The sequence below is a fragment of the Trichechus manatus genome, unplaced genomic scaffold (genome assembly GCF_000243295.1).
Source record: "Trichechus manatus latirostris isolate Lorelei unplaced genomic scaffold, TriManLat1.0 scaffold00018, whole genome shotgun sequence".
NCBI classification, from domain to species: domain Eukaryota; kingdom Metazoa; phylum Chordata; class Mammalia; order Sirenia; family Trichechidae; genus Trichechus; species Trichechus manatus.
Window position 1 is genome coordinate 16,059,251 of NW_004443954.1, and position 19,206 is coordinate 16,078,456.

At 41.6% G+C, this 19,206-nt stretch overlaps 1 protein-coding gene and 1 pseudogene across 1 annotated transcript in view; one reads left to right on the top strand and one right to left on the bottom strand.

Annotated features, from left to right (window-relative positions):
- The window catches only part of NKAIN3 (sodium/potassium transporting ATPase interacting 3), an 831,485-nt gene extending 820,454 nt beyond the window's left edge, over positions 1 to 11,031 (bottom strand). The window contains exon 1 of the mRNA XM_004372606.2: positions 10,560 to 11,031. Within this exon, the coding sequence (XP_004372663.2) occupies positions 10,560 to 10,613 (54 nt within the window). The 5' untranslated portion in view covers positions 10,614 to 11,031. The remainder of the gene's footprint in view (positions 1 to 10,559) is intronic.
- A 6,629-nt stretch (positions 11,032 to 17,660) lies between these two features.
- LOC101347828 (60S ribosomal protein L35a pseudogene) lies at positions 17,661 to 18,069 on the top strand (annotated as a pseudogene).
- The last annotated feature ends 1,137 nt before the right edge of the window (positions 18,070 to 19,206 follow it).

Below are 19,206 nucleotides of genomic sequence, written 5' to 3' on the forward strand. Positions count from 1 at the left end.
TGAGTATTTAGAGGGTTAAAGTGTTGTGGGGTTGTTAACCAATGTCATAAAACAGCATGTGTGTTACTGTTACATGAGAAACTATCTGTTCTGTACGCCTTCACCTGAAGCACAATAAAATATTTAAAAAAAAAAAAAAAATGTTGAGATGGCACATGTTTATATATATATACATATATATGCATATATACATACATACATATATACCACAATAAAAAAAAGAAAAAGGCAACCTAAAAAGAAAAAAATTAGCAAACTGGGGATTCTCTTACCGGCATCAAACAGACCAGCCATCTATTCATTCAAGGGTTTCACCTTCTCTAACTTACGTCATCTGGCAAGATTCGGTGCTTTCACCTGAATGACTTAACTATGTCTTAAAATATGCATTCTCTTATACTCTAAACAGACCTAAGATGATGAGAATACGTCATTAAAAGAGCATTCAGGGCCTAACTCCCATTTTATTTTAGTATCTTTGCAAAATATAGGAAATTAAAAATGTAAATTTGATGGTTTGTGCTATGTGTCACTGACTTGCAATAACATTAACTGGTATTTTGAATCCTAATATTGTGAAGTGTTAGATGCATGGAGATTCACAAATATCAACATCAATTTGTGCTAATGGGGATTAAAAGGGTGAACTTTTGAATAACCTAAGGAAAAAGCTCTGCTTCAACCTTATAAAGTATTTGCCAAATAGTCTCCCTAAAACTGATATTAAAGACCTCTACAAAATAATGTTTGAAAATCTCTCATTTATTCAAAATAATTTTAAAATTAGTTTAAAGTGTAACATAGGAAGTATTACAAGAAAATCAAAATAAGCAATTAAACAAAAAAAATCATTCATGGTTTTCTTTGTAATCTCATTGTTGTCTGAACTATAATCAATAATGTGAACATGAATCAGTTTCACTTTCAAAAGTATTAATATATTTAATCTCCTATTGAATACCATCTCCACAATGACATGATGCAGTTAGCTCTTTAAACATAAAATCAGAAGGCCCCAATTCTCCAGCCCCATGCCAAGCCCAGCAAGTACTAGATCATCTTTGTATAGTACACAAAGTACACAACCTTATTTTAAGGTCCCAGGTCCAACCTACTTTGCTTCTTATCTTCCTGAATTCTTCAAACTTTCTGATTTTCTGTTTGCCCCATTTCTGTTTTTTGTTTCCCCCAGCACTATTATTGTTTCAGTGGGGACATCTGGGATTCAGTGGTAGAATTCTTGCCTTCCATGCAGGAGACCTGGGTTCAATTCCTGGCCAATGTACCTCAAGTACAGACATCATCTGTCTGACCGTGGAGGCTTGCATGTTGCTATGATGCTGAAGAGGTTTCAGCGGTACTTACAGACTAGGACAGTCTAGGAAGAAAGGCCTGGAGATCTACTTCTGAAAATTAGCCGATGAAAACCCTATGGATCACAAAGGTCCAACCCACAACTGATCATGGGGATGGCACAGGACCAGACAGCTTTTCGTTCCACTGTGCATGGGTCGCCATGAGCAGGAGCTGACTTGATTACAGGTAACAACAACATTATTGTTTCATTCAGACACATTGGGACCTTGGGAAGAAAAGGAGGTAGATACGTCTCTTGTCTGTCCTTGTGTCCTTTTGAAAGACCTCCTGCTGTGTGTTTTCCATTCTGATTTCTATTTTTATCTTTCATAAGTAGTTTGTACTAAACACCTGACATCCTACTTCCTTAAGCAATCAGCACTTCACCTGATGAAAACAAAATGCATAACAAAATAAAGAGTTAAAATGTGCCTGTATAGTATCTGTTCTCTTTCCTGCTCACTCATCCAAACTCCTGCAAAGGAAACCATGCAAAGTTTCTATGAATGTCTATTTGTCTCTAATGCCAAAATGTTAACATACATAGATTCAGAATTTCTTATGCTTAAATTAGCTGAACCTTTTCCCTTTTATAATCTGAATAATTGTTCAAGTCTTCTCTGGAAGAGAGAAATCACAAGTTTGGTTTCAACTTGAAGAATTTGAAGTAACAATCAAAATAAAATGAAAAGTAAAATATGTAACCGATGCTTAAGAGAAAGAGGGTCTCAGGGTATAGAGTTAATAATTTATAACAAAGAGGCATAAGCCATGAGAACAGCAGAATTTTATTATCAATACCTAGCAGAAGGATAAATTCAAATTAATGCCAGCTCGGTTTACAAACATTAGAACTGGACTAGTTTGTATAACAGAGACAGGAACATACCTCAGCTTAAAAAATTGGGTCTAAAACCATTTGAATTTGTCCTAAAGAAGAAAACTTGAAACAATTTACTACAAGTAAACCTTGAAACCAGGCACTCTGAGTCCCAAGGCATCTTTTACAAAAGCAGAATGATTCTCTATTGTCCTTGGCTAAGGAAATAGATTCAGTGTTGAAACGGGCTCCCAGGAGGCATCTGGCCCACTTCCTTGTGAGCTACTATCTGACTCCATCTCTAATCAAGGCTGTGAACCTAACCCAAGAGACAGAAAGCCCAAGATTACTGTTCATCATGAAAACTTGCAGACTGACATGAAGACACCAAAGCGAGACATGTAGAGAAGGGGTAATTTTTGTGATGGCACTATTCAGAATGAAAAATGTGTCCCTCCTCTCCAACATAGACCACAACCCTAAGGAGCCTGTTAGGATGACTCTATAGTTTCATAGAAACTAAGTTAACATAAGAGAAGCAACACATCCTAAAGTCTTGAAGAACTTAAGGAGATCCAGCATGACAGCTCAGCTAGGCCATAGATCTGAGTATCCTACAAGACTAAAACACCCTGTTTACCTTCAGAAATCAGACTGTCCTTTCCAGCCTTAGGACTTGCTCAAGGTCTTTTCAAGTTCTCTTGACCCAGAGGACTCTCTTCACTAGACCAAAGGTTCACAAACCTCAGTCTACTTCAAAATCACACAAGGAGCTTTTGGTGATTTAAGATTCTCAAATCCTTCTCCAAAATATTTACATGCAGTAGGATGAGGTGGAGCTCGACCCACAGTCTTTCCAAAGCTACCATGGGTGATTCTGATGTCGCTCAACCAAAGATGCCCATGTGGGAAACACTAGTAAAAGCTTTCAGGCCTGACCTATTATTGCAGCTAGTGGTCTAAGACCTTGATTCTAACTACTCATGCCCTAAGTAGTATCAACCTCTGCCACAAGTTAGCACAAGTCCAAGTCCACTCTGAACATTAGCGTTTCTTTTGCCAATCAACCAGCTTTCACTAAACCTAGTCAACCAACTGTATTTGCGCACTTGGCTCTCTCTGCTTAGACGTTCTTCTTCTCTTTGCATGGCTGGCTCCTGGCTGTTGTTTCAGTTTCAGCGTCTAACTTTTGGGACGTCTTCACAGCCACCCAATCTAAGAAGATCTCTCTCTACTTCTCTCTGTATACCACCCTTTTCCTTTCCTTAACGGCACTTAGCGGTATTTATAATTTATTAATTTTTGTTTATATATTAACTGATGACCCTTCTCCCCTCAGATATAAATTCCATAAGAACAGGTCTACATCTGAATAGCACACATCTGTACACCCAGTGCTTAAAACAAGTTGCTGTCAAGTTCATTCTGAGTCATGTCTGTTAGAGAAGAATTGTGCTCCATAGAGTTTTTAGTGGCTGATTTTTTTGAAGTAGATCACCAGACCTTTCTTCTGAGGCACCTCTGGGTAGTTTCAAACCACCAACCTTTTGGTTGGTAACTGAGCACTTAACTTTTTGCACCACCCAGGGATTCCACCCATTGCTTAGAGACTCTATAAACATTTGTTGAATGTCATTGGTTATTTCATGTACAGAAAGCACAAACTATGGTAAAGAGAGTAAAGACTCAGCTCTGAATCCCGGATCCCAGCTGTATGGTGTTGGACATGTTACTTAAACTCTCTTTGCCTCAGTTTCTGAGTCTCTAAAATGAGTGGTTATGAAGATTACATGATTTCACAGATATAAAGTGCCTAGGAAAATACCTGCTACCTAAAAAAATCATTCAATAAACTTGAGCTATTTATTTATACATTAATTCTCCAAATATTTACTGGGTGTTTAACCTTCACAGGATGGAGCGGAAGATACTGGAAGTGGATTAAAATATTCGTCCTTTGGTGACTTAAAATCCAGCAAAAGAAATAGCATGTACACAAAGACAGGAACAGAGAGAAACATGATTAGTGTCATATGAACATTAAAAATAAAAGACCATGGGAGTATAATATTTCCTAAGCAAATTCAATACTCCAAAAGTAACTTAAATATCAAGAGAGCTGCAAGTGAATCTGAATTTGAAGAAAACTGTTAACACAGAATACTGTAAGGATTTCAACACCAATCACATTATAACAAAAGTTTCATTAATAACCATTATTTTAATTTCCCTAAACTTTTCTAAGTTTCATAGGATGAACCAGAGTATTTAAATACAGAAAGAGAATGAAAACTAAACGATTAAGAATTATATCGCACAGGAGAAGAGTTATTAAAATGAAAAACATATTAAACTAAAAAAATCAGTAAATCTACCTAAAATAAATTTATTTTGCATTTGCTATCAAATATCTATAGCAACAATTCTGAGGATGGCGCACGACCGGGCAGTGTTTTGTTCTGTTGTACAGGGGGTCACTATGGGTGGGAACCGACCTGAGGGCACCTGACAACAGCAACCCAAATATCTGGTACACTTCATAGCTTCGTTTAAAAACATGTTACCATAGTAACACCACCATCAGACACCTCCCATCACATTTTATTTCAGCATTAAATTGTCATAGGTGGAATGTTTCACAGGATAGTTTTGAATGTGATTGGAGAGAAAATCAACCAAACTTGGCTGTCATTGTGAGATTTAAAAAATGGTAGTTTTCTTTAACATGGGAGAAAACACTCTTTCAAATGAAAACATACAACCCATTCATGTGCTAAAAGATGCTTGTTTTCTATGAAGCTTTTAAAGGTTTCTGCTACTATAGCTATGTAAAGGGAGTGTTTCCAGTTTTGTTGTACTCATTACACACACTAGTCTTAAGAGTAAAGTACCTTTTATCTTTCTATAAAGTGATGCAAGGTGCAATAAACGTCTCCTGGCAATAACAACATCCGGGACAAAGTTTTGTTGAACATGTCTTAGAGCCTGACCTCTGTGATGTTACCTAGAGGTCTAAAGCTCCCAGGGGGAACAATTCCTGCCTGCCAACATAAATTCAACACCTCCCTGAGGTCACTATGAGAAGACGGCTCTGTAATGACAAGGAGACTACATTTTAGACTTTAAAAACATGCAACTAAGCTTTGTTTACCTGTGATAATTTAAAATAACTTATAAAAGCATATGATCAAGTGGATTTTTTTTTTACAGTTCTAGATTTTACACATTTGACAATAGAATACACACTATAAAAAAAACAAAACCAAAAGTATCCCTAAAAATGTATTTAAATGCTCTTGGATGACTTGGTTACACAGTTATGAATAGCTTACAAAGTACTTGCTTTACATAGCTTTCCACAGACATGCATCCACATTTTTCACTTTCTCTTTAAATTCATCCAACTGAATTAGGAACATGAATGTAATATCTGGTACAAACACACAAACTTTCATGGTGATAGGAGCAGGGAGAAAAAGTAATGATGGAAGATAGCCAGCTCAGTGGAATGAACACAGTAGAAAGGAGCTAGACTGAGATTTTGCAAGCCAAAACTCGTGCACATCCACCAGCTTAAAAATGATACATTCTCTCCAATTAAATCTCCCAGCATGGTTTTTCCCTCTGGAGGGTGGTTAGGATAAGGTGCGAATGAGACAGTAAAAGCCTTTCGTTTGCTTTTTTAACTTTTAGAAGGAGCTAATGTGTCATCTTTTTAATGACCTGCACAGTCAACTCTTGCTCATCAGCACATAGAGTCTCTTCAGTAAACGTGTATCTTAGAATAAGAATACCATGCCCATCTCAATGCCCACACTTATTTATTGCTTCATAACCTCCATCATCCAACAGTTGGCGGGAGCAGAAAAAAACATGAACGAGGGAAAACGACAGCTGGTTTCAGTGGAAAGAGCACATGATCTGGGAAACAAGGGTCTCTACCAGTGGTATGCTGGAACAGGATCACAGGGCTCAGAGAGTCAGTTTGTTAACTTTTCAGGCATTTTGTGAACCAGTTGTTTAACACAGCCATTATCCCAAATTAAATCATATAAACTTAACTTTAAACAAATCACATTAAAAACTAATGAACTACTAATTAATCCACTGCCTTCGAGTCGATTCTGACTCATAGAGACCCTAAACTCATCCCTTCCTAATTCTTTTACTGCATTTTACAATTATCTATACTCTTGAGATTATTTATATCTATTTTATGTATATGGTGGAAATACTAAATGGGGTATCACTGTGCATTAGTTCCTCTACATTCAATGACATCATGTTGTTAGCTTGAAAGTGGCCCAAGGTGGGGTATTTACACCAAAGAAATGGACCAATGCTACAAATTAGGGTGTGATTTATTATATTGTTGACTGTCTAGACTTAAGAATGTGATGGAGAAAATTCTAATAAGCCTGAAAGTCTGTCAGATCTGTAGCATTACATTGTGAATAGCACCCAAAAAAACAAGGATAACTTCTCCAGCGTTTGAAAACTACTCTCCACTTCATCCAGGAGCCCTGGTGGCTCAATGGTTAAGTGCTCTGTAGCTAACTGAAAGGTAGGCATTTTGAACCTACCATCGGCTCTGTAAGAGAAAAGACCTGGCAATCTGCTCCTATAAAGATGACAGCCTAGGAAACCCTACAGGGCAGTTCGACCATATTCTATAGAGTCGCCATGAGTCAGAATGGACTAGAAGGCACACAACAACAACATCGTATTATCAAAGAACCTGGTCACTTCACTGATGAAGGAATGGAGTTCCTTGTTTCACTTTCCTCTTACTTCTTAAAGTAAATGAAAACATTTACCAGAATTCATGTCAGAACTACAGAACCAAGACTTTGTCAAATTCAGCAAAAGCATTCTGTAGGAAGTAATTGGCTATATAGAATTTACAATAAAGAGTATTGTATATTTTATGATTATTATTTGTCAACTGAGTGTTACACATTCTTTATACAAGTATAATTTATAATGTATGGTATAATAATGTAAATATGCACCTTTTTTTTTTTGTTGTTTTTTGATCCAGTTGTTAAATATTTACCAGCACCCACTGCTTCTACCATCTAAAAGCTATCTGACTTTGTAAAAGTTGTTTAACTCTGAGTATCACCTTCCTCATCTGCAAACTAGTGGAATGGATGCCTTCTTCACAGGATAATTTTAGGAGTAAAATAAATAATGGTTATGCAAACACCCTGTAGAAACTGTAAATGTTAATCATAATCAGTTATAAATTCAGAAAGTATGTTTCAGCTCCCAATATGAGTACTAAAGGCTTGCAGGGTTTGCAAATATAAGTACTGTTTGTGCATACTCTCAGATTGCTTACAGGCTAGTGATGAGACATATATGCAAATAACCTAAGATCATCTAAGAGACAACAAAATGTGTTATTACAGAGGAAAAGGCAAAGTGTTATGAGATTAAAAGAAAAATGATTTATTTGACCTGAAGCACCAGAGAAGACTTCACAGAAAAGATGGAATTTCAAAATCAAATTTGAAGAATAATTGTATCTCTATCAATTAAGAAGATGTACATGAAGAGCAGAGGCACTCCAGGCTGATGGCTGGAACCCCAAAAGCATTATCATCATAAATATCATAATACCAGCTAAGAAAACTATAATTATATGATAAATCTGTTGCATTAAAAAAAAACTCTTACATGTTATTTCCAAGGAAAATAGAAATAACTGTCATTGCTTGATTATGTAAACCAGTGGCCTATCCACAGTCTTGCGTAATCAAGGTGCAATGTGATGAATTGGCTTTTACATGGCCTTTCTTGCCATGTTCTTGTGACTCCTACAAAATGATTGGGTGGGACTATGCAAATAAGGTGCTTGTGCCCCATTAAGGGAATTGGACAGTGTACTAATAATGCAAATAAAGTGCATGGAACCCATGTGAGGGCGGGACCATGCAAATAAGGTGTACAGAACCCTAATGAGGGGATTGGTCAGTTTTGTCATCCGGCTAGGCTTAAAAGACAGCCAATCCTAGAGCAGAGAGGGGACCCCACTACCATCAGGAAAGAAGAGCTGGGGGTGGAGTGCATCCTTTGCAGCTGGGGTCCCCACACTGAGAAACTCCTAGATCCAACAGACAGAGAGAGAGAGCTGTAACACTGGATATGGTATGAGAGGACGAGAAGCAGTAGCAGAAAAATGATAATGACAGAGAAACAGTGGCAGCAGAACCAGGAGACTGGCATGAGATGGCACAGTGGGCTTCCTGGCCCACGGAGCAAGGTGATTACAGTGGGCCTGCCCACCCGCCAAGCAAGAGAACTGAGAGCCTTGGGCAGGAGGCTTTCTGGTGGAGTAGGGTGCCTCTGGGCACTTATCGGTGGAGCTAAAGAGCTTTCTAACACTTGACAAAGCAAGACAGAGACCCTGGGGCCAAGAGAGAGGCCTGCCTTCGGGCACAGCCGAAAAGCCGTCCTCACTAAAGAATTGTATCCTGAGTTGTTCCTAATCCTGAACTGTAACCTGTTACTTCCCTAAAAAAAAAAAAAAAAAAACCCATAATCGTATTATCTGTGAGTTCTGTGTGGCCACTGCAATGAATTATCGAACGCAGCACAGAAGTAGAGTGGGACAGCTGGTGTCAGATTCGGTGAAAGGTTTGGAGAGAGGAGGCACGTCTGACCTCCACCTCATAGGAATCAGCCTTGGGCTGATGTTGATAGTGGTTCTCTCTCCCCTTCATGAAGTTAGTTAGAGGAGGTCAGACGACCCCAACACCATTTTTACACAAAAACAAAAAACCAAACAACCCATTGCTGTCAAGTCGATTCCAACTCATACAGGACAGAGTAGAACTGTCCCCATACGGGCAGTTAGCAGCCGAGCTCTTAACCACCGTACCACAAGGGTTGACTAATTATTCAGTTTTTCCAACTTATAAGTCATGTCCATTTCTAATAACTATAAAACCCTCCAGCCTTCTTTCTTTAGTGAAAGACAACATTTATATTCAAGTAGATTTTTAAAAATTATTTTTTCAAGAAGACTATATAAAATACGTCCAATTAAAGTTTTTTTTTTTTCCACAGTACAAAAGGGACTGTCCAATGGATTTAAAGAAAAACAGGTACTGCTTTCAAACCTAAGAATACATAAATTATGCACGCATTATACGAGGAATGAAGAACACATCTAAAGTGAAGTTGTTATGGGAGAGTGAAACATTGAGGCAAGAGGAAAAAACCTTTTAAAACATTCATGGAAACAAGAAAAAACTATAAAAGAAAGATCATTATTTTATCCTTCAATTAATGAGTCTTACAAAGGTTGACATTACTCAATCAAGTTCATTGAAAAGCTTTTTCCTCCTCTTGTCAAAAGATCTGGTTAGATATTTGTGACTTTTTGTTTTTTAAACAATACAATGTTTCGAAGAAAGCTTGGCAGAGCATCTACACAATCTGTCTTAAATATAACAACAGGGAGATGTCTATTAATCTCTCACACACAAAAGGTCTGTGGCCTTGACCTCAAGTGACCCGGGAACACACCACAGGGTCAGTCCAGATCCCAGTGGGACATACGTCAGGAAGAGCATTCGCTCTGCTCAGAAAGGCCTTTTTATCTCCACTCTGGTCTCTTAATAACTTCCCATTACACGCACTCCCCTGGCAATCCACCGCGCCAACGGGTCCATTCACTCTGTTCTCTCCTAATGACAGCTGTCAGCCTGTCGCTGCCTGAACACGCAGCATTTCAACAAAATCTAAAGCGGAATTGGAAGGACAGTGGCTGGAATCACTCTATCCAAAAAAAAAAGCACAACCGGACCTACTTCCTGGAGGTCCAATACTCCTCAATCACTACCTTTCAATCTTCTGAAGGTAAGAACCACCTTACTCTCATTAATTAGAGACCTGAGGCTGCTTCTGCCTTCTCAGAACCTGAGCATTCCCACGCACCTTCTAATTAAGCAACGTTGCTGGAATATACCCTACGAAGAAAGCGCCCACAAGCCCTTGTGAAACTTCAGCAGGAATGCGGAGGGTGCTACAGCCAGGTGTCCAACCGACGGGCGGGGAAACCGTTCCTTTCCCAGCGCCCCTGGACCACGCAGCGACTCCCGATAGCGGCGCGCCGAACCCTAATGCTGTGGGGCGGGGAGAGAGACCGCGCCTCCCGCCGGGGCAAGGGCTACCGGGAGAGTACCCGCGGCGGAGCGGGAAGAAGGAGCCGGGCCGGTGGGAGGCTGGGGGCCGGAGGAAGCTGCCAGTTCAGCTGGCCGCCCGTCCCGCGCCCAGAGCTGCGGGTCCTCAGAGAGAGCCCGGGAGGTCGGTCGCGGGGTGGGGGCCTCCCGGGGAGAGGGCCTCCCTTTGCAGGCGCGCGCGGGGCACTCACCAGCTGTAGCGCGCAGAGGCAAATGAGCGAGCAGCGCCCGGTGCAGCAGCCCATGGTGCCAGCAGCGTCCGAGCGGCGCGCGCGGCGAGGCCGGCGTCCTTCAGTGGCGCCGCCGCCTAGTGAGTCCGGAGCAGTCCCGTCGGCGCGTCCCGGCCAGCCGGAACCGGGGTCGGCGCCCCCGCGGCCGCCACTCACTACTCGCGGGTCGGGGCTCAAGCGCCTCCTTTGTTAGTTCGCCGGCCGGGCGGGCTGAGGTCAGTGCGGCGCGCGCGACCCGGGCGGCCGTCTGGCGGGGGTCCCTGCCTCCCACTGTGCAAGTCTGCTTCTTGAGGAGGGGGAGCGGGGCCGGCAGGGCGGGGCGCGGAAGGAAGGCTGCAGATGGTGAGTGGGTGAGTGTTTAGGGGAGGGGAGTGTGTGGGAGGTGGGCGTCTGGAAAATGGAGTGGGCTGTCCGGGTTGGGGTGCGTTTGTGTGTGCGTGTGTGAGTGTGAGAGAGTATGTGTGAGAGTGTGTGTGTGAGTGTGTGTGTGTGTGTGTGTGGTGGGAGGGATGAATGAGAGGGAGTGCCCCTGGGAAGGATCGGCCTGTCTTGTTAGGAGTCTGAGGGGAGAGGGAGAGAGAGAAGGAGATGAATGTGAATGTGAACTGGAGCGGCGGGTGGTGATGGAGACCCACGGTGACGAGAGTAACTGAGGAGACCCGGCTGGGCTTTCTCGCCGGGGTTTGTGCTGGGGGTTGAGACGGGGGAGCAGGGTCGAGTTAAGCAGCTCCGGCGGTGAAGAGGGTGGGAGGTGGATGGCTGGGTGTCCGAGGAGGCCGGGCCAGAAGCGAGAAGCCGAGGATGAGCGAGCGCGGCGGAGCGCCAGGCCGAGCTCGGGGACCTGCCGGGCTGCGTGCGCGGCAGGCGGGGAAACGCGCGGACCGAGGGCTCGGGGAGCGGGGCTGCAGGCGCCGCGCGGACGAATCTGTCCCGCCAGGAGCTGGGCCCGCGGCTCTGGGGGCTTGGGTTGCTAAAATCCCGCCCGCCGCAGACGGTTGTCTGGAGGGCGCTCCTCTGGAGTCAGGGAGGGAAAGTTACGCGGAGTTGTAGTGGGGAGAGGCGCTGCGGCGGCGAAGGAATGCGCCAGGCACAGAGCGCAGGGAACTGCCCGGAGGCTTCGAGGAGACCTGGCTAGGATTCCCGACCAAAAGACTCCAGAACTCCTCTCCAGTCGTGAGAGAAACAAGGCCAGAAAGAAGAGCATGCGTGGTCATTTCTAGGAATGAATAATGTTTCTGGGATGATAAAAAATATGATTCCTCCCTGAGAGGAAGAAATTGTTTAAGGGCTTGGGAATGGGACCGGGTCCCCGATGGTTAAGGTCCAGAACTAACTCCCCATGAATCCCGAGGAGATGCTCTTAATTTCTCGCTCCTTTTAGAATAGAGCAGAGGAGTGCTGCAGAGGATTAGATCTCATCAGGGCTCAAAGTCAGATTTCATGTGCACATTTGTTGTACTTGGTGGAACCGCGCCAGTAGCTCAAGAGCACGCCAGAATGGCAGGGAACAAGCCTCGCGTCCAATTGTCTGCGAAGAGGCTTTCTGCAGTACTTGGCCCTGAAAGCCCGTTTCTAATCCACTGCTGCCCTCCTGGGTCCTTGGTGGTAGGTTGATATGAAAAGGCAAAAGATCTTTGCGTTTTTAAAACATTAGCTCCAGACATTGAAACTCTGCCCAAGCCATTCAACATTATGGAGAGTTCTATTATTATTTGTTTTGCAATTAATTGGCTCTTTATTCTGAAATGTTCCTTCAGGGCCTGGGTTTATAACTTAAGACATTTCTAGCTCTCTGGAAAATCTCTGCAGATTTCTTATGAAATCCTAGTAGAGATACATGAATAACCTCAGGATTTGGGTTCAAGAACTCATTCATTGTTTAGGTTCCAATTCTGCACATTATCTTGGAAGAGAAGAGAGAAATGGAGTCAGAAGCTTTTTTTAATTTTTTAACCCAACCGTTCAAACATCCATCATCAAAGATTATGAGGTCATGCTTCTCTTACATATACATATACCAATCACAATTAGGGAGTAAAAAAAGCAGTAAAAAGTGGACCCACACAGATAATTTAGCATATAGAAAGAACACTGCAGAAAGTCTCAGACCAGGCCTCCTCCTGAAAGCTGTTGAAGAAGTCACCTAAAGAGTGAGAGGACTTGACCAAGTCTTCCATCTGTCACTTCCATAAGTTATTGTAGCCTTTTCATCTCCAAAGATAGTGATGAATGATAATAATAATAAAGATAATGACACTTTGTTCTGATTTGTATGCTTACACCAACATATTTTTCATGATTTTCCTTATTTAGGAAGTACCTAATTAGCAGCTAATGTACACTGGACCCTTGTCATGTGCCCGGCGCTGGTCTGAGTGCCTTACATGTATGTGTTCACTCATTCAGTTCTTACAACAATCCTACAAGGTGGGTGCTGTGAGCATCTTCAGAGTCCCTGGGTGGTGCAATGGTTAACCTGCTCAGTTGGTAACTGAAAGGTTGGTGGTTTGAGTCCACTCAGAGGCACCTTGGAAGAAAGGCCTGGTGATCTACTTCCAAAAAAACAGCCATTGAAAACCTTATTGAGCACAGTTCTATCGTGGCACACATGGAGTCGCCATGAGTCTGAATCAACTCAACAGCAACTGGCTTGTGAGCATCTCCGCACTGAAAATATGTGGAAACAGTGGACAGGGAATCCCATAACTGCTAAGTGGAGGGACAGGAACCCAAAGTCAGGTAATCTGACTCCCTAGTTCTTTGACTTACACGTACACCATACTGACACTTAGGAAACAGGTAACAGTTATCTACAGTGATGTTCGCTGCTCCCTAATAAAGGGAAGTAGCCACAGTAATTTGTGCTGAGCCAGTTTCTACAGTAGGTACCCCATGTGGTGTGACTTCAGGGCACCATGATGCCCTTTCTGCACCTCACCTTCCCCACTGCCCACTCTACTGATTAACCCAGATTTGGAGTTTCTTCCTTGTATAATTTAAGACTGTTGAAATAGAACTTGGCTTTCAATGGGAGGGAAGGAGAATAAGTGAAGATAACACAAATCTAGTAATAAGTCTAGGAAATTGGACTTATTACTCTTCTCAGTTTCAAATTTGAGCTGCATCCTGGACTCCTCTTTCCTTCTTTCTTTGCTTCCTTCCTCCATCCCTCCCTAGGAGATTTCTTAATTGATTAATTTCTTAATTGTTTGTTATGTAACCAGCTGTGCTAGTTGCTAGGTTTGCAAAGGTAAATAATTAATAGCCCCTCCCCTCAAGGGTTCGGAGATGGGGGTGGGGAGAGAAAATGCTTAAATGAAGTAGAACCTTCTCTGAAACACATTGGTTCCTAGTGCTGTGATTGAGTGCTCGTCTTGTGAGGGTTAGGAGAGGAAATGAGAAGAAGGCAGTGGAAATGGAAGAGGGAGCCTGGAGAGGAGTTTGAAATGGAGGACATAGGAGCCTAAGTAGAACAGTCAATCAGGTATATGGTTGATTATGCCTCTTCCTAGCTGTAGAAATCTCGGATCGGTGAGTTCATTTCCCTGATAGCCCCCTCATGTGAACTGTGATAGTGACTTGGCCTGCCTCATAGGACTATGCCTATGCCATAGAACCTTTGCATTTGCTCTTATGCCCCATTAATGTAGAGCTGGCGCTCTTCTCTCTTGCAGGTCTCAGCCACATGCCACATCCCTAGAGGCCTTTCCTGAGCACCCTATCTGAAATAACACTACAGTGACTCTATTTTGTTTTTCTTTAAAACTCACGTTTGTTCATTTTTTTATTGCCTTTCTCTCCCCACTCAAATACATTAGTTTCCCCAGTGCTTATAGCAATAGTAAAACTCAGTATTTGTTGAATGAAGAGAAATTTTAGTATAATTTTCACTTCACACATAGTATTAAATATATATACACATAAACACATACTGAATATAGTAATATAGTAAGTATTGAATGGCGCAGTGGTTAAGCTGCTCCTTGGAAACCCTGTGGGGCAGTTCCACTCTGCCCTATAGGTTCGGTATGAGTTAGAATCTACTCAACGGCAACGGGTTTGGTTTTGGTTTTATACCTTTATGGCGTTCATATCCATGTACTGGCTTGTTTGGGCAGTTTTCTCTTTCTTTTTTTTTTTTCTCTCTTCTTTTTTAGTTTTTTGGTAAAATTTCTTTTGAGAAACTAAGAAACTCCATTCCCGTCTCCCTTAAAGTTGAGGAAGGAGTGATTGTCCCTACCAAGAGGAAGATACCTGAGTGGAGCAGAGCACTCCTAGAGCCCAAACCTGGAAATGCAAGTAGTTCCTAGATTCCCACCCTTTCTGGCTTCACAGCACTTTGAAATGCTAGGATTTGGGACACCAGCTTGAAGCAGTAACGTTCCTCCTTATTATTGCACTTTTTTGTGAGTGACTTTAATACTGCATTTTTGTTTGAGTGGAATGGTTTACATCCTGGTGAAACACTCTTCTGTACTGATCAGGAAAAATACCTCAGTATGCCACTATGTGCTTTTTCTGTGGTGTCCTCTTGATATTGCTCCCCTGCCTGGGAATGTCTTACAACAACCAAGTAAATTATAAACTTACAAGCCCTGGTAGCACAACTGTTAAGCGCTTGGATGCTAACTGAAAAGTTGGCAATTTGAACCCATCCAGTAGCTCCAAGGGAGAAAGACCTGGCGATCTGCTTTTGTAAAGATTACAGCTAAGGAAACCCTATGAGGCAGTTCTACTCCGTCACCTGGTGTTGCTATGAGTCAGAATTGACTCCACCTCACCTAACAACAACACCACCACCTCCTCCTACAACTAGCTTCACTTTATGGTTATCAAACAGACGTTGCAATAACGGTATGCTTCTCAGTTGTAACAAAGATACGGTTTATATCGGGGCAAAATTTGGAAACACCGCATTGGCCCATGTTCGTATATAGACCACCCTTCTGGTTAGAATCAGCTCATTTGTTATGGTCAGCAGTGGATGTCCAAGAGGGTTGGGGAGGTGGCAGTTATAATTTCTGCATTTTCTTACTCCCTGAGTGATACTTCTTGCTATTAAAATACTTTCTATCTTAGCATTAAAAAAAAAAAAAAGAGAGAGGCTATTTTGTTGAGAGGTAAGGCGAGAAAGAAGTGAGGATAGATATGTGGTGGTGATAATTTATAAGGCCATTGGAAAGCCAGGGAAATGGGAGAATTTCCAAAGAAGGAAGCATAAGGAAAATTGCTTTGGTATATTTTGATTCAAGAAATGATATTGCTCACTTATTTTTTAAATTTGAAAGGGATAGCTAAGCAACATCTCTTTCATGTCTCTTTGGGTTAAAAATAAGCCTCAATAAATATGAACTCCGTCTTACTCTTCAGTGGTCTAATAATGTGGTTCTTGTTACTATCCTCATAATTAGTATTCCAGTGATATGCATGTAGGGATTTTCCAGTGACACACACCAAGCAACCCTGACTGACACAGACAAGTTCAAGTATTTCTCACCACCTAATTTATAGCCAAGTGTTGACAACAACTGGGAGTTTGTATGCAACAAATATTATTGCATGTATAGTACTATATGATGCAAAAGTCAAGCTTCAGAGTCCTCATATAGGTGACACAAACACTTCCTTACTACCATTAAAATGTTATTCTGCTACCTTTGCTTTCTTCAAGATTCCAGAAGATCAAACTTGTACGCATAGAGGCTTCAACAGATCCCTAACAATTGGCAATAACAAAGGAAGAGAACACACCACCACAAAGTTTTAGTGAATCCTGGTGCCACCCGACTCATTCGTTCCTTCATTAGATTACATTTAAGTGCTTCAAAGTAAAGAGAAGTTTTTTGTTCTCTTTTTTAAAAATATACTTTATTTTTTAGGGCAGTTTTAAGTTACAGAAGAATTGTGCGGAAAGTACAGAGGGTTTCTTTCTAACCCCTTCTACCTGTACAGTTTCTCCTATTATTAACATCTTACATTTGTTACAATTAATTAACCAATGGTGACCCATTATTATTAACTAAAGTTTACATTAGGGTTCTGTTTCTGTATCATACACTTCTAGAGTCCTGGTGTTGCAATGGTTAAGCGTTCGGCTGCTAACGGAAAGGTTGGCAGTTCGAATGCACCCAGTAGCTCTGCAGAAAAGAGACTTGGCTGTTTTCTCCTGTAAAGATTACAGCCTAGAAAACCCTATGGGGCAGTTCTCCTCCATCACATGGGGTTGCTATGAGTTGAAATCGTTTCAGTGGCACCTAGCAACAGCAACATGGGTTTTGGCAAATGCATAATGTCATGAATTTCACCATTACAATATCACTGCCCTTAAAATGCCCTATGCTCTTCATCCCTCCTTCCTCCTTTTGTTCTGTTTTGTTTAAACCCTAGGAGGCATTGCAGCACCACATGCAGAGAGAATATCTCTCCAAGATGATGAGCCTTTGGAGCTGGAGTGGATTCCCTCTCGTTTGTCTGGTTCAAGAATCAGTGATATTGTATGATGGTATGTAAAAAGTTAATATTACGGAAGCTGACTATATGGGTTTCTCTGTATTACTTTCGCAGCTTTTGTGTAAGTCTATTTAAAAATCCATAGTTAAAAAAAGAAACAATAATATAAAAGAAGTTAAGCATGTACAGCAGCATATGCAATACTGAACAGGTGGCCTGCAGAAACATAAAACCTAACGCCAAGGACATTAACTCAGCCCAAGAGCATGTGAACTATTTTTCAGTAATATATGAGTGATGGATTTTTATGTGTCCATGATATTTTGATATACATATAAAATTAGAAATAATTGTACAAATACATGTAAGTATGTAATTTGCTTTATTCTTAAAACCAGTGAGACAAATTTACAACTCAAAATGAACACGATGCTGCTTTTTCCCATGCATTTTTATTCAGGGAATCCGAGAATCTGTAAACAATCATTAAAGATAATACAATCAGATAATTTCCCTCTACAGTCTTAAATGGGAAAACATGAAAGTGAAATTGGTAACAAGACAGTGAGTTTTAAAAAAAAACAAAACTCAGCTTTCCTTTTTCCTCCATCTTGGAGCCTGTGGAGGCCTGCTGGGAACAGGACTTCTAAACTGACAAATATGTCTGGAAGGCTCTGGTCCAAGGCCATTTTTGCTGGCTATAAACGGGGTTTCCGGAACCAGAGGGAGCACACAGCTCTTCTGAAAATTGAAGGTCTTTATGCCCGAGATGAAACTGAATTCTATGTAGGCAAGAGATGTGCTTATGTGTACAAAGCAAAGAACAACACAGCGACTCCTGGCGGCAAACCTAACAAAACCAGAGTAATCTGGGAAAGGTAACTCACGCCCATGGAAACAGAGGCATGGTTCGTGCCAAATTGGGAAGCAACCTTCCTGTTAAGGCCATTGGAAACAGAATCCGTGTGATGTTGTATCCCTCAAGGATTTAAACTTATTTGAGAAGTAAATAAATAAAATTGTGCATTTGTTATTTGTTCTCTTAAGAAAAAAAAAAAAAAACATTACCGTTGAGTCGATTCTAGTAGCGACCCTGTAGGGCAGAGTGGAACTTTCCCATAGGGTTTCCAAGGAGCGGCTGGTGGATTCGAGCTGCTAACCTTTTGGTTAGCAGCCTAGCTCTTAACCACTGAGCCCACTAGTGCTCCAGACAGTGAGTAGTCGTTTTTGTATGAACAAACAAACACTGTGATATTATGAAACAGTTTTGAAAATTTGAAGTGGCATTCAAGGCCAAGTGCGATAGTTCTGCTTTGCGTTTACTAGATCCCAAATATTCCTTCACAGAGCCTGGGGTCTCTCTTGGAAGAGAAACGACTCACCATAGGAGAATGCATTTTACTAGTGTCCTTTTGTCTTTGGGTTTACCAGTTGCTGTCGAGTCAATTCTGACTCATGGAAACCCCGTGTGTGTCAGAGTAGAACTGTATTCCATAGGGTTTTTAATGGCTGATTTTTGTGCTGAGGTGCCTCTGGGTAGACTTGAACTTCCAGCCTTCCAGTTAGCAGCCAAGTACATTAATCGTTTGCACCACCCAGGGACATCTTTGTGTTACCTAATATATTTTCCATAGTGTGCATATACTGAACAGTGTTGAAGAACTGATGGGTTTTAAAAATAATTGTAAATAGAGCTCAGTTTTTAATCTTAGTCATACATAAAAATAATTAATTAAAATAAAAAGTGAAAGGCACAGAAATCCATTTTTTTAAATTATAAACAGACCTTGTACACAAGTGTGTTGGCTGAATCACTGATGCTGGACAGGGTGGGAAACAGACGAAAGTAATGTTAATAAGCAGCACACCAGTCTAGAAAGAGCATGGTTAAAATGACATCCAATAAGGCTTTGTAGCAGATGCCCCTATCCCATGTCCTTACCATTTCATTGCACACAGGTACAAGCTCCACCTGGCAGCATCTGTATTTCACATGCAGGGCAGGCTGAAGTTCTGGAGAATTAACACCCCTCAGGAGCAACTCTCAGACAATGATTAATAGGAGTTGATATAGCAATACCTCACTTCCCTTGCCCCTTGAAGAAGATAACTCTAAAGGGTATGTTGTTGTTGTGTGCCACTGAGTCGATTCTGACTC